This window comes from Diadema antillarum, unplaced genomic scaffold, assembly GCF_040938485.1.
Source record: "Diadema antillarum isolate AM-2024a unplaced genomic scaffold, OU_Dant_1.0 seq00001873_RagTag, whole genome shotgun sequence".
Taxonomy (NCBI): Eukaryota; Metazoa; Echinodermata; class Echinoidea; order Diadematoida; family Diadematidae; genus Diadema; species Diadema antillarum.
In genome coordinates, this window is record NW_027272542.1 from 307,968 (window position 1) to 324,705 (window position 16,738).

General features: G+C 41.6%; 1 protein-coding gene across 1 annotated transcript; it reads left to right on the forward strand.

Annotated features, from left to right (window-relative positions):
- Positions 1–253: 253 nt before the first annotated feature.
- On the forward strand, positions 254–16,138 carry LOC139712914 (acetyl-coenzyme A transporter 1-like). Its single transcript, XM_071624691.1, has 7 exons — positions 254–332; positions 10,108–11,070; positions 11,771–11,952; positions 12,403–12,587; positions 13,969–14,089; positions 14,906–15,127; positions 15,950–16,138. The coding sequence occupies exons 2-7, from the start codon at positions 10,332–10,334 to the stop codon at positions 16,127–16,129; spliced, it is 1,629 nt and encodes a 542-aa protein (XP_071480792.1). The 5' UTR covers positions 254–332; positions 10,108–10,331; the 3' UTR covers positions 16,130–16,138.
- Positions 16,139–16,738: the final 600 nt, after the last annotated feature.

A 16,738-nucleotide genomic window follows, 5' to 3' on the forward strand; every position in this document is an offset into this window, starting at 1 on the left:
ATGCCATAAAATATAGCAACACATTGCTTGCAACACACACGTACACACACACACACATACACACACGTACACTGTATGCTCTCACTGCATTACAGATCTATGCACGCGTCCCATAGAGATATACATCTATACTAAGTACATCTCTATGACGCGTCCCCGTACGCGCGCCGCGCACCATCATCGTATTACCGCATTGCTGTGTACGTATACATATCGCATACAGCTGCTGCGCTGCTGACGTGTGTTACCGGTATACCGGTATGATCAGTTCTGCTCAGACGAGTTTGTTTTCTGGATTGAATGCTTAACTCCACGTCATTTGTCAAGCACAAGTAGGTTCCCTGTGCTGTTTTGATTTCCCCATTCAGATTAACTCATCGAAATATAAGTCACATACTAAATTTTACAATGGAATTCACCATCTTGCCAGCTTTGTACTTGTAACAGTCCCATTCGTAGAATAACGCGTTGGTGCTTGTCTATTTTAACTGTCAGTGTTAGAGCTTTATGTAATGTAGACACTTCATCTAGGTCAGGAGTTATTTATAAAATATCAAGGGTGGAGCCATAGAGTCACGTGGGAATCATTACTGGAAATGGTGGGATGGTAGGCAAGGAGATATCATGTATTACTAATAGTATTACCAGTGATTATAGGGGAGCCATCCTATTGATATTGGCTATTAAATGATTAGCTAGTATTGCATATTGTTACATCCGTCATTTAGGCGCAATTCTCCATTACCTAACTATGTAATATAGTTTCCATTCGTGCTTTAGTCCTTTCCCTTATAGTTCAATAACCCATAGCACAGTAACCCCAACACCTGTCCATCACCCCTCATGTCAATAGGAGCCTTTTTATGTCAGACCACCATGCACCAAGGTTAGTTTCCTCCTAACAACCCCACATCAAAGTATCCACTCCCATTGTGGTCAGAAAGTTATCACCCCTTGTCCAGTTCCCTTCCTGCCACAAATCCATCTCCCATTTTAATACCCTCAACACTGTTCCTTTGTTTCAGGCCCCAAAATGACTAAGACCATACCCTACGTTTCCATGCCCACGTTGAATTGACCAATCATATTGTGTTGTAAGGGTTCGTTAGACAACACACAGAATTACTGATATCGACACCAGGAATATGCAATCTGTTCTCTCTTACTTTTGCCGACACGGCACACAAGCTTTACCTCTTCGTCGTTACATCGTCGTTCCTTTTCCTCTTCTCTTACATCGATCTCCACCAATCGTGATCGTAATCGTTCTACATAATCGATCTACTATCGTAATCGTTCTACATAATCGATCTACTATTCCCCTTACACTCCCCCCTCAAAATTCTTCTACAGAATTTTCAAACATTTAACCAAACAAAGACGGGTAAACACAACTTCTCATACTTTAAATACCACGGCTACTAAACAATGCACACTACCCTGAACTACACTTTCGTTTTAACGTCTAAATGTCACTTACACCACAGTGTAATACATTGTAAACTATGTATTTCTAACCTCTGTATACAAACAACTTTAGTATTCATAAATGCTGCTACCCAGGCCCTGTGTCAGTGGTACATGACAATACGACTGAAGTCCATGAAACGTGCAAATGTGAGAGTATTATTTTGTCCACATAACTGACCAAATCTGACAGATGTTGTGAATATAGTGTTGAATTTCCTAGGCCTTTTCACCACTTCATTGAAATCTTTCTGAACAGGCTAAAACAAAATATCAGTGCACTGTCAGCATGCTATAAACATACAGTATATTAATGTCCTTAACATCATAACAGATACAGTTAGATAGAACATGGAAAAATAATCCATGTTCACATACACATCTTTCAAAACACAACAAAAAACACCAGTCCTTTCTCCAAAATCAGCAAGCACCAATGTCCAAGGTGATAGAAAACATTAAAAACTTTCACTTGTCTTAATATTTTTTTGTTGTTGTCGTGCAATACACAGTTTTTTCAGTGTTCATTACACTTCCTGTGACAGTGTTCAATCGTCTTTACAAAGTTTCATTTGGTCCGCATGCATGATGCGTGTGTCTCGGGGGTTGTTCTTGTGGACAACCAAGAAAGTCACAGGTGTCACACGCTTTCGCACAATGTATTGTCCCGCCCATCGTGGCGCTAGCTTCGCACTGAAGGACTTTTTTGCATTTGACAATGGAAATGTCTTGATTAGCACCTGGTCTCCTTCTTGCACGCGTACCTCACAACGGCGCTTGTTGTAAAGCTTCGCTGCGTCATCTCTTGCCTTCTGTTGGCGAAGCTCCAACTCCGGGTCGCTTGGAAGGTCGGTACACACTGCTGCAGGGGGGTCCAAGCCTGTTCGTCATTGGGGAGTTCAGTTTCCTACCAAACATGAGGCGGGCAGGCTCCACTCCTAGAGCGTCGTGGCAACTGGAGTTCAAAGCAAAGGCGAATTCCGCCACATGTACATCCCATAGACGATGATCATCTTCAGTGTGTGCCTGGAGCATTGCCTTCAAATTGCGGTTGACTCTTTCCACCCAATTACTCTGAGGATGATATGGAGTGGTGAAAACTTGTTCCACTCCCCATTCCCTCGCACACCGCTCTGAGATTTTTTCCCCCGGAATTGTGAACCGTTATCTGAGATGAGTGCCTTGGGAGGTCCATATCTGCAGAAAACCTGTCTGACCAGGGCACTTGCAACTGAACTACTTGTGGCAGACTTCAGTGGGATCACTTCCACGAACCTGGTGCATCGATCCACAGCAACCAAAAGGTATTCATGTCCCCCATAGCTTCGAGGCAGTGGTCCCATCAGATCTACACCAAGCCTTTCCCATGGAATCACTGAACCAGTGGAGATCATCTTTCCTGGTTTCTTTTGGTACACTGGTTTGGTTTGTTGACAGATACGGCAACTCCGAACAAAACTCCGGACGCTTTTGGACATTCCTTTCCACATTCCTTTCCACCATAGATTCATGTCCTTCAATCTCTGGAGCGTTTTTCTTCGTCCCAGATGTCCTGCACTTGGTTTTGCATGGACTTCCAGTAGAATTGCTGGTGGCAGCTCCTTAGGCACTACCAACGACCCATCCTGGCAGTACAATAGGTTGTCCTTGAGGTAGAAGTGTCCATGGTTGGTATCAGGATTTGTTGCCATCTTCTCACGAATGAGATTCAGCATCGGGTCCTGTCTTTGTGCAGTGGAAAAGGCCACCTTATCCAGGGGCACAGTGTGTACTGTTTTGGCGTGTGTTTTCAGGAGTGTTGGTACTTGTCTCTTGGCAAGCCGGGCAGGAGAAGAGTTCCATGGCATCTGCCTCTTCTTTGGTGAGCGAGACACACCGTTGGTGGAACCAGCCATCACACTGATCGCATTGAATCCAGTCGATCACTTTTCCACTAGGCCGACAGCAATCTTTGAAGTCACACTCTTCCTCTTCAGTTGGCACTACTTCCACCACCCCAACCACCATGGGTATCTCATTTATCCTAGAGAGAGCATCTGGGACATGGTGTTGGGAACCTGGACGGTAGATCACCTGAAAGCGGAAGTCCTGCAAGCGAAGTACCCATTGAGCAAGTCGTCCATTCTGCTTATTTTTCCGGAAGAGCCAGCACAGTGCCTGGTGGTCAGTTACCACTCGGCAGCTTCTCCCCTCAAGGTATGGTCGCCATTTCTCCAAGGCCCAAACTACAGCCAAGCATTCCTTCTCAGTGGTACTGTAATTGCTTTCTGCTTTGGAGAGGGTGCGGCTAGCAAAAGCGATGGTCTTTGGCCCTGATGGTGTGCTCTGTGTGAGAATGGCACCAAGCCCCACATCACTAGCATCCGTGTGAACGGTGAACATTGCAGTCTCATCCGGATAACCAAGAATGGGTTCAGTCATGAGGGCATCCTTCAGGCGTTTGGAAGGCATGTGTACATTTGTCATTCCAGGTCCACTTCTCTCCCTTCTTCTTGAGGGCAAAGAGGGGTGCAGCCACATCTGCATAATGGGGAATGAACTTTTGGTACCAGCCCATCATCCCAAGAAACCGTTCCAATTCCTTGAGATTCTTTGGGGATGGTAGGATTTGATGGCTGAGAGTTTCTCCGGATCAGGTTTGAGTCCTTCGGCACTGACAATGTGGCCCAAATACTTCATCTCGGCCCTCATTAGTTGACACTTCTCCTCATTAACTGTGAGCCCAGCCTCCTCCAATCTCTTGAAGATGGCTCGAAGATCTTCCAAATGTTGGGGAACATCTTGGGAGAAACACACAATGTCATCCAAGTAGACATAGCAACAGCGACCGATCAGCTCTCCAAGAACCTTTGACATCAGCTTTTGAAAACTGGCTGGGCCATTCACCAGACCAAAAGGAAGGACCTTGAATTGGAATAGACCCTGGCCACAAATGAAGGCTGTTTTCTCAACGTCTTCAGCAGCAATACCCATTTGCCAGTATCCCGCTGTGAAGATGTAGAGATGAGAAGACTGTTGCACCATGTAGTGACCCCAAAATGGAATCAACAGTGGGCATCGGGAACGCGTCCAGCTTTGTCACCAGCACTTCAGACGCCGATAGTCAACACACATTCTGTATTTATTTCCCTTTTTTGGAACCATCACAACTGGGGATGCCCATGCGGACTCTGAAGGTTCAATCTTTCCTGTTTTCAGGAGGCCGTCAATTTCTTCCTCTACAGCCTTCCTCTTTTCTGGTCCCATCCGATACGGAGTGCGCACGCACTGGGGTTGCATCTCCTACATCTATCTTGTGTGTAGCAACGTTGGTGTGCCCCGCTTCAGGTGAAAAGACAGTGTGAAACTCTTCTATTAAGTCTTGAAGGTGTTGACTTTCGATAGGGGTGAGGGCAATCTCTGGTTGAGTGGGTTGCCCCAATATGTTTGACTTCATCGTTCTCATCGATTTCTGTGGTTTCTTCAGGGTGGAAGCCCTGCATTGAGAACTGCATGCACCTGTCATTTCCCTCAGGACCAGTTGTGCTGAAAGAACCACTACTGAAATCCAAGACCAAGCCAACCTGCTTGGCAAAATCTACTCCAAGGACTTCAGCTGGGAGATTCTTTACAAACTCTGAAGGTCCTATCCACAACACTACCCCCTATTTCGACTTTGGCATGCACCATTCCCGCCGGAGTCAATATGTGCCATCAACCCATGCGAAGGGATCCATCTTCATCTTGAGATGCTGGATTGAGCCCAAGTTGATTAGCTAGCCTAGTAGTCATGAGAGATACGCTGGCGCCAGTATCTACCAGGGCATGAATCTTGCAAGAGGTTGTTTGCGGACCACTCAGCCCAATATCCACCATTGGCATCTCTTCTCGATGGGGTGCCAAAAAACTGCAGTCTGCACTAGTTTTGACTGGAGTCGAAGCTTGAGTTGAAGCTTGGGTTTCTTGGGCTGGGAGTTTGGGGACGTTTTTGGGGCACTCCGCGATGCGGTGTCCAAGCTGGCCACATCCATAGCAACTCATGTTGAATGTTCTTCTGCTACGAGTTGGATCACCACCAGTTCTTGGCTTGCGAGGAGTAGGATTGTCTTCAACCATGGAAAAATTGGCCTTGCGATGAAGCAGTAGCTCATCTGCCAATCGTGCCAAGTCATGCAATGACTTGCACCGTGCCTCTCTCAGTTTCAGACGCAGGGATTTGTCAGACACAGACACAAGAAACTGGTCCATCATGATTAAATTCAGGCTGCGCTTCACCTCGGGTATGTTAAAGGTGCTCTCTGAAATCTCTAGCCACCTCAGCAAGTTTTCTTGGAGTCGATATCCAAACTCTTCAAAGGTCTCACCTCCTTTCTTTGCATCAGTTTTGAATCTGACCCGATAGGCATCAGGGGTCAGGTTGTATCTGCGTTTTATGGCTCGAACAATTGTGTCATAATCCTCCTTGTCTGTACCATCCAAAGCATGAAATGCCTGCTGTGCTTTGCCAGTCAAATATGATTCTAGCAAACGGGGCCAATCTGCTCTATCCTGATCTGCACAGATGTGGCAATGCGTTCAAAAGTGCTGAGGTAACACTCGATATCATCATCAGAACTCAGCTTATGCAAACCTACCAACTGTGGACTCGACTTCAGAGCACTTTGGTTTACTACTTGCATGAATGAATCACATAACTTTTCAGTCTCCTCCTGTCTGGCTATGTTCATATGTTGCATTACCTTGAGGAGTTCATCTGCAGTAATGGCTTTTTGCATTTCTGGTTTATTCTCTTGGGAACGTACCTCTTCCACCATGTGAGGCAACTCCACCAAACATTCTATTCTCTCTGCTTTGGTTTTCACTAGTTGTGTATCTATGTGGTTCAAGTCACATAGCTTAGCAATGTATTCCGCAGTAAAGCGATTAAGATATGCTGACCGACCTGACATCTTGGTGACCTCAAGACATATAAACTTGGAAAAAAAAGAAAAACTGAGCTCACACACTAGAGGCCGCACAGTATCAAAAAACCAAAGCAATTTATCTTGACCACAACCAAAAAACTCAAACCAGCCAATGCAGTGTTAGTGTGTCAGGATATTACAATACTTGGTTTACTTGTTATATTTTCTCTCTTTATTTAAGCCCTTTTCATCTAAATTCTACAATCAATTTAAAATTTAATTAAATCTCAACCACCAAAGCTACCAATTACAAAAACTTAATACAAAAATTTTCTCTAAAAGTAACATACAAAATTCCTATCCACTTATGCAATAAAAAAAATCATACACATGTGCCTTATTGTTTGTCTTGCGTCTGTGTCGATATTTTGATGGAATGTCTACCGTGGTGATGTTCCTTACCCTTGTATCTCTTTTCCATTAAGTGGTGTATTTGGTAAATTCGTTTAGGGTTCACCTCTTTTTCCGTTTTCAATACTACTGTTCTCTAAATCATCGGTACTGTCTACTCCAACCACAAAAATGCTAAATCAGCAATGAATTCATGTAAGGATGACTTGAGCTTCAAAAACGAAACAGTACTGAGAGTCCGAATGGACGCAGACACTGACGAACCATTGCATTAGATAAGGCCTATTTTTTTATGGGAGTAGACATATAGCCGTAGTCCTAATCCTAGTTAACATTCATTAATCATGTGGACAGGAAAGTGAACTGATCCTCAAGTAAGTCTGCCAAGGGACAGCATTCACACAAACTCTCTGTGTACCATGTGAAAAAGCTCCACATCGAAACTATCCACAGACGAGTGCTTCTAACAATTCACCCGTCGATACGCAGCGGTGGGAATCACTACGTTCACTACTCACGGAAAAGTGTATAGCTGGGGCTACACTGTAACTACACAATGAGACACCAATAGCATGTCGCCACATCAAATCGAGAGTGTCAGACCCGGTTAATATCCTACATTCATAGTCATCATTAACCCTGCTCGCAGCGCCAAATGTAAGGGTTCGTTAGACAACACACAGAATGACTGATATCAACACCAGGAATATGCAATCTGTTCTCTTTTACTTTTGCCGACACGGCACACAAGCTTTACCTCTTCGTCGTTACATCGTCGTTCCTTTTCCTCTTCTCTTACATCGATCTCCACCAATCGTGATCGTAATCGTTCTACATAATCGATCTACTATTCCCCTTACAGTGTATGGACCATGTGCTTTTCAGGATGAGATTTTCCCCCAAGTTTTGAGAGATAGTTTCTGAAAGTAGAATCGAGACACTGCTACTCCAAGCTTCAGCCAGATGAGAATGTAGCATTTCATCTGCTCTTTGAACATGTTGTGATTTTATCTGTGTTACCGGCATTGGAGATATTTATACCCCCGCCAAACGAAGTTTGAAGGGGGTATATAGGAATCAGCGGACGGTCGGGCGGTCGGGCGGTCGGTCCGTTGCAAATCTTGCGTCGCGAACTACTTCCTCAGTTTTCAACCGATTCCCATAAAACTTGGCACAGATGTGTGCCTTGGGTTGTAGATGTGCAAGACGTATTTTTTGACAGTACCCAAAAGTACGTTGCCATGGTAACGGCATATTATGGGCAAAAATGGGTACAAATCTTGCGCCGCGAACTCCTCCCACAGTTTTTGATCAATTTTTATGAAATTAGGTACAGATGTTCATCTGAATATGTTAATGTGCAAGACACATATTTCCGCAGTGGCAAAAAGTGCGTTGCCATGGTAACGGCATGTTATTGGTAAAATATAGGGCAAAATGCTTCATGGCAAAACTGCTTCATCAGTGTTCTTCCAATTCTCATGGAATTCATATTGAATGTTTGTCTTAGGATATAGGTCAGCATGACACATTTCTTGACAGTGACAAAAAGTATGTTGCCATGGTAACAGCTCACATTTTATGAGCCAAAATGATGGAAAATTTTGTGTTGCAAACTACTTCCTCAGTTTTTGCCCAATTTCCATGAAACTTGGTACAGATGTGTGCCTTTGGTTGTAGATGTGCAAGACGCATTTTTCGACAGTACCCGAAAGTACGTAGCCATGGTAACAGCATATTAATGGCAGAAGATCAAGGAAAGATCTTGCGGATTTAACTACCGTACTTCCTCAGTTTTTTGACCAAAGCTTATGAAATGTTGTTTTGACCAAAGCTTATGAAATGTTGTTTGGCGGGGGTATAACCAGTCGCTGTAGCGACATTTCTAGTTGTAACTTGTGTAACTCCTATGTTACACTTTGGCTATTTTGCTGTTTGAGTTTCGGGACTCAGAAATAAACACTTCAACTGCATATTATTGGACTCCACAACTCCTTTATTTCGTCGATGACTTTAACAGCGTAATTGTATGTTTGAATCTGTACCTCTCCACAATGTCACAACACATGGCAACTTAAACGATCTTAAATGGCGCCTAGCATGCCAATACACAACACTATTCCTATCCTAGTCGTGTGTCTAGGAGTAGTGGTAGGAGTAGTACACTAGGTAGTAGTAGGACATCTAACGTAGGTAATAACTAGGTAATTTAATTAAAGTGTAGCCCGACCAGACGCTGTGCTTCGCAGCGTCAGACAGACGGGGCCTCGCCATCAAAGTGGGGAACAACAACACAACTACAAAACTTATTACAAATACAATTTATACATTTCTTATACCGTAGTTATGGGTAAACTCGGCCTAGCGGGTAAAGTCGGCCCCCAGCGCGCGCATTACAAGTAGTTGTACTGTGCGCGCTGGGGTCCGACTTCACCCGCTAGGCCGAGTTTACCCATAAGTACGGTACATATAGACATTTGTACGTTACTCGCGTAAAGTGCATGCTTATAGGTGCAGAAGGTATATAAGTCCATAGAGGGCCCTCACGATAAGTCCATTGAACAAAAAAATGGCACTTTCTAGCGCAATCCCTGACCATCGGGGTTCATCGTTGCAGAATTCAAAATGGCGCGTTGACCACTCAACAAAAGCAAATTATGCGTACGCGTGCGTGCATTCTTTGGTAGCAGCATGGTGGACAGCGTGGCCTTTAAACTCCCGATTATCAGATGTACCGTTTGCACATGCTGCATAAAATCTTCATTTTCAATAAGTTGTGAAATGTGTATGTCAATATCGATAACATAGCTATGTAGTGTCATTAATGAAGATTACATGTACCGAGTTTGAGGTGACAAAAAATAATGTCAAGTATCAAAACTCAAAGCGATCGTAAAGTGATCACTGAGCTCTCTTTGTGTTGTGGGCCATTCCGGTACAGCCCTGTCACTATTTATACAGCGACTGGGCTGTGTATAGTTAGGTAAAATGCAGAAATTAATTGTGTGGTGTAGGTAGGGTTTATTCGCACTGCCACTACACTGACCATATTACCGACCATACAGTTAAGAAGAGGCCACCAAACAGGAGGCAGATTTATCAGTCTGTAGCTACATGAGATTTCTGTTCTGTATGCTGTTTAGTGTTTGCCAGGCACAAACATTCAAAGCTGAAACATAGGAAAGCTAGAATTTAAGGGCCTCTTCAAAAAGACAGTATTATATCTTGAGATGGGTTGACTTGTGGAATAGATGAAAGAACATTGGTATTCTGTTGTCATGTAGGCCTACTCATAGATGTCTTAATGTGTATCCCATTCTCTCTCTCTCTCTCTGTCTCTCTCCAGATTGACACTACACTCAACACCGGACTCGAACAAATATTAGGGAAGCCTATTGAATGACCAGATGCAGATATTATATGGTTGTATGGAAACAGTCACTGATTTGCCTGTCCAGTTTTGAAAGTGCAATCACCAATGCAATTATAGATAGATTTATCTGTGATTGACCAAAAAAGTTGTGGTTTACAAACAAAACAAAACATAAGAAGGAAAGAAAGCATTCTAATATGTCGTCTCCAAAGAGGAGAGGAGCAAAGAAGCCAGGCAGTGATTCAATTGTGAATGATCAAAGTTCAAGTCATATGAGGGAAAGTTCTGAATACACAATCAATTCATCGACATCAAATCATGATGAGAACTCATCCCACCATGCTGGGTGCAGCAATCTGGATCGGGACAGGGGAAGTATTCTCCTCCTCCTCTTCCTATACGTCCTCCAAGGGATACCGCTAGGCCTGGCTGGAAGCATCCCCCTCCTCCTCCAGAGCCGCAACATCAGCTACAAGGAGCAGGCTGTGTTCAGCTTTGTTTACTGGCCCTTCAGCATTAAGCTCCTCTGGGCACCCATCGTTGATGCAGTGTTCATCGGCAACGTTGGTCGGCGCAAGTCTTGGCTTGTACCTAGCCAGTACCTCATTGGCCTCTTCATGATCATACTGTCAAGCCAGGTCAGTGGCCTGCTCGGGGATACTGGTGTAAATGGCAGTGGCCCGAATGTACCTATGCTGACTCTTCTCTTCTTCATACTAAATTTTCTGGCAGCAACACAGGATATAGCTGTGGATGGTTGGGCCCTTACTATGCTGTCACCAGGCAATGTTGGATATGCATCAACATGTAATACAGTTGGCCAGACTGCTGGTTACTTCATTGGAAATATTCTGTTTATGGCCTTGGAGTCTGCTGACTTTTGTAATAAGTATTTGCGTTCTGAGCCACTACCCCATGGAATTATGACACTACAAGGTATTTTTTCATTTACTATCAAGTATATGTTCCAGATTGTCTCTAATATCTCCTGCATTTTTATTTATTTATTTTTTGTTGTTGATACAATCAAATATTAGCTCTACAATGAAAGGTGAGATTCCCCATGCAAGATTATTCTTCTGTTTGTCTCACTATGTTATTAGTTTAAAAAAAAAAACGAACAGCAAACTCTGAATGATTTGAACCTCCTATTCTTCTGTGAAAAATATGCAAGATAGAGCTTATGTGACCAGACTTTCAGAAACTTGTCATAAAAAAAGAGAAAGGTGTATATTTATCTGAATAATTTCAAATTGTGCAGGAACATTAATAAAATACTGACTCACCATGTGATTGTGTCTGAGAATTGATGCAGCTTACACTCTAGAAATTATTAGGCATAGAAAAGGTTTGATGGCTTCCTATCAGTGTGCAGTTTATCATAGGGATTACATGGTATGCAAACATATATATTATGGTGTACAATCCAAGACCTTTCATAAGTGTTTTAAACCAGCTATGCAATTTTGTGTGCTAGAGTAGAGTGGACATTTTTTTTTTTTTTTTTTTTTTTTGGGGGGGGGGGGGAACTTTCCTTGTTTTTTTTTTCACCCTGGCTTTTCTACTCTGTGCCTGTGAAGGAATTTGTCAGTTGGCCTGCCGTTCTAAATCCATCCCTGTTCATATTTATTCTCAGATTTCTTGTTCTTCTGGGGAATAGTATTCTTCATCACCACAACTCTAGTTGCAGTTCTCAAAAAGGAGACGGACAGTCATCAGGATTCAGATATGAGTATAGTTGCAGCATATCGTCAGTTGTATCGCATTGTGCAATTGCCTGTTGTCATGTCTTACATGGGAATTCTTCTGACAGGCAAGGTAATTTTGGTTTTTTCTTTGAGCTTGTTGGTTGAGGATCAGCATCTTAAATGACTGTTAAATGGTGTTGTACCAAGAGAAGAATATCACTACAGGTATATTAATTCTTTCACAACTGTGTTTCCTGTAATGGAAGTACAAATGGATTCTGTCAAAAATCCTATACTTGTTGTAATATCAGTTGTTGCTGATTTTAGTCACTGTGTGTGCTAGTGAGAGCCTTTTATAAAGCACAATAGTGTTACAAATTTTATTTTCTCTGGCTCTGATACATACATGAGAAATTAAAAGATGTGATGTTAATTTTGTGTTGGATGTATGTGGCAGAGATTAGACACACACTTTCACAAGTTTTGTTCTACAGTGTATTTCTTTCTCAGCTATATATCTGTCACTGCATTATAATTATCTCTAGACCTCATTCTTGTGATTTTGGTAACTTTTCTCTAGATTGGCTTTGCAGCTGCAGATTCTATAACTGCCTTGAAGCTCATTGAGGAGGGAGTTCCTAAGGAGCGACTGGCCCTCCTAGGAGTTCCACTAGTGCCACTCCAAATTATCCTTCCATGGGTAATCAGCAAGTACACTGCAGGCTCCAGGCCCCTCAACATAAACCTCAATGCGATGCCATTCAGGTGAGCAGATGCAACCAATGTGGACATGTTTATAAACAGTCTTGAGGCCCCTTCCATGGACATCTGCACTGCTGTTGAGTGAAGTAACCTACAAGGATAAACAATACTATAGAAAATAAAGAAAATGAAAACAGAAATACTGATGCAAAACTCTGCTAGTGGCACATATTGATGGATGAAAGACTGGAACCCCCAAACGTCTGAAAAATGCAGTGAATGCAGGATAGTAGTAGATCATACTCCTGAAGTTTTAGGAAAATCTGACCATCTGTTCAAAAGTTATGATTTTCAAAGTTTCATAAAACCCAAGTGTCATCATTGCTTGATAAGAAGGCTGGCACAAGCTGTCTCAGTAGCATAATTATATAAAGAAAGTTTACAAGAACGTGTGAAGAGAATTCTCCATTAAAAAAGGGGGAAATAAGCTGCTGAAAACTTAGCCAATAACAGTAAGACAGTCGAGTAAAATTGAGACAAAGGGGCCTGAGCTTTGAATCCCAGCAGAATCTTCATCAGTGGCATAATGACAAACAGAAAAAGTCAGCAGACACTTACATGGACCAGAGACATTTATCAACTGTACCATGCACTATCTTGGAAGGGCTGGGGACATGGAACAAAGGAAACAACAGTGATGCGTTGAGTGTCATTAGCAGGAAGCCAATCAGGTATGAAAGGGGGATTAAAGGGATGGGAGGGAGCAAACAAAAAGGAACAGTAGGGTCAGTGATGATCACCAAAGCTAATGAATGGGCAACCTGTGAAGGATAGAGGTACAGGGGGGAATGCAGCAAAGAAGATCAGGAACAATAGAAAGACAATAGGTGTTTTTAAATAGGGTTGAAATAATGCATTGTAGAATCTTAACTGGTCATGGGGGGGGGGGGGGAGAGGAGGGAGGGGGAATCTCAGACAAGATGCATAGGAAAGGCCATATGCTGATGTACAAAAGTGGGGCAAATACAAATATTGTGTATTTATTCAAATGAATGAATTCTTGCATCAAGTTTTCATTGTAATCGCTACCACTAACACACTAAATAACCAGTGCTTATAATACGTCACTGAAGGATGGGTTGTCAATCAGATGCAATAACTTGTAGCTGGTCCAGAGTTCCTGTTTAATCTGTAATGATATTTATTTCTGCTGGCAGTGATTTTGGATGGTTTCTATATCTATATTGCTAGTTCTACTCATTGCTAAAGTGTGTGCTTGCATTTTACTGTTATGTCTTTCTGTGTCCATGGAAGTAAGTTTGTTGCCTTCCCTCTCCCTCTTCTGACATTATTTCACCGCCAACTTCCAAGAGTCCATCTGACTATTTGATTTTAGTATGTGTATGCAAATCTGTTTATCAATCTATCCATCTCTTACCCTCAGGTTACTTATGGGTTTGGAGTTTGCCTGGTTGGTGTGGATTACCCCGTCTATGAAGCTACCAGATGGAACATTTCCTACATATTACTATGGACTTCTCATAGTCAGCTATGCCTTTCATCAGGTACGTTTGACTCAAGACTAGCAATGCACGTCCACAACTAAACCCTTGTAATTTGGCATCAGTCAGTTTACCACTTTCATAATACTGATATGATGCATCCACCACACTAGAGATTAGATTTGATGTTATCAGAACATGGTTTTTTTTTCTTTTTTTTTAGATGCCTTGACTACCAAAGGGGAAGATGTAGTATTTTGTTTCTGTGAGAGAAATATCAAACAATAAATATAAGAGTCAGTTTATCCATAGTTTGGATTTGAGTTGCTTCTGTAGCCACTGTTGGGCATGGACTGTCAAGAAGTGTGTGGCAGTGGATCCAAACAGAATGGTAGAAGAATTTCTCAATCTGTGCCCATTCAAATTATGGATGTAGATCTCAGCTGGACAAAAAGCCCCATCCCCACCCCCAGGATATGTATTTATCACAATGTATCGTGAAGGCTGCTAGCATTTGTTGACCCACTAACGTGTGCTGGAAAATGAAATGAAATAAAACATAACAAAACAGAATGAAATAAGATAAGGTAAAATAAAGTAAAATAAAGTAAAATAGAATAAAATAAATGAAATAAATAAAGTAAAATAAATAAAGTAAAATAGAATAAAATAAATAAAATAAATAAAGTAAAATAGAATAAAATAAATAAAATAAATAAAGTAAAATAGAATAAAATAAATAAAATAAATAAAGTAAAATAAAATGAAATAAAACAAAACATAACCCAGAAATCAAAAGTTTTATTTACCAGATATAATTCCAAAAAACTACAAGATGTGACAAGAATAATGCTCATGTGGTGTGTCTATAACCAACAGGTGGCCCTCTACTGTATGTTCGTCTCCTCCATGGCCTTCACCGCCCGTATCTCTGACCCAGTGATGGGGGGTACGTATATGACCCTCCTGAACACTCTATCCAACCTAGGGGGCAACTGGCCCCCAACTGTTGCCCTGTGGCTGGTTGACAACCTGACATGGAAATCTTGTCTAGGGGGCAGTGAGGAGGGACTTGACTGTGATGTCCAAGCTGAAGTTGAGGTGTGTATGACAAAGTATCATTAAATAATAACACAGTGCACTCCCATTATAACAAACACAGTTATAACGAAATTCTGCGTACAAGTCAACAAAATAAAAATATAGGCCGCAACACCATCCACTCAATATGTTTTTTATTGCTTATTTGTTCAGTTATAATGAATTTTCAATCTAACGAAAGAAAACTGCCAGTCCTGACTGCTGACTGCCAACTTTGTTATAATGGAAGTCCACTGTATTGAATACATGACGTATCCCTAAATTTTGATAGAAACAAAAATTCCCATTTGGTGACTATGAAATATCAAAAGTTGGCATTCACACTGTCTCCTTGAGTTTCTCTTTTTCCTCTCTCTCTACCCATTTCTCATCGCAATTACATTCATTTTATTTTTCTCAATATGATAAAGTTCAAAGATCAATGGGTCAATGACCTTTATCGTTACCTTTACCATAGGTACATCATCTAAAGATGTGAAGTCTGACAAGGTCAAAGGTCCATGAACTTTACCAGATTAGCACTGTATACAACATTTCGTGGTATACTCTCAATAACTTTCCATAGCTTTGAGCTGTGACCACCAAGTTTATACCACATATTCACCACCTAAAGAAGCCAGTCAAGTTAATATATTGGTCATGTTAGACAAGGCCAAAGGTCAAAAGATCAATGAACAATGAGACATTGCTTGGCATTTGCCTTGTCAGAACATTTCATATGAAGGAACTTTCATCTCCTTTCTAAATGTGTGCTCCTCAATCTGGTTCTGAAAAAAATACACAGCAGTCAATGTAAACAGCAGCACATTATAACTTTTGCAGGCTTGCACAGGTGCGGGAGGGAAGTGCATTACAGACGTTGATGGCTACTACATAGAGTCAGCGATCTGTGTTGTCATTGGCTTTGTGTGGTATTGGATGTACAGACGACGCATTCTTCGACTCCAAGACCTTCCCCTCAGCTCATGGAAATTAAAGGGACTCCAGCAATCGAGGGATTGACTAGCAACAAAGGCCTATAATGTTTGATTCTCAGCATTCAGGTAGCATACTGCTGTAAATATTTTAATTTCTTTTTTTAACATTACATAGTTACGTTAGCAGTTCATACATCAAAAATACTGCTATGCATATCTGTGTCTTGGTTCAAACTGTGATTAACATTTGAGGACATGGACAAACAAATCTACAGTTTTATGCTCTCTGTGTGTGTGTGTAAGGATATATTATATACATATATATGCCTGTGTGTGTTACCCATCCATGGTGTTAGGTAGAGTTATGATGAGTTCAGCGATGACGCATGTTCTTCGAGAATTGTATGAATATTGCATAGATGAAATACTAAAAGATAGTTTAAGTCATGGGGTAAAGGTGTGATATTACAGTTAGGCAACTCAACAATACACAAAATCAATCTTTTGTTGCTCTTAGGAATGAAAGGTTATTAGTCATATATCGAGAAATAATCTCATCTGATAATTTTTGGTACATATTAAAGAAAAAAAAACACTTTTTGACATTGATTATTGCTGATTATGAAGATATTTACTAATGTAGGGATTCTGAGCAATTTAAAGTAAATCATCCAATTGGATGTATTTTGGGAGA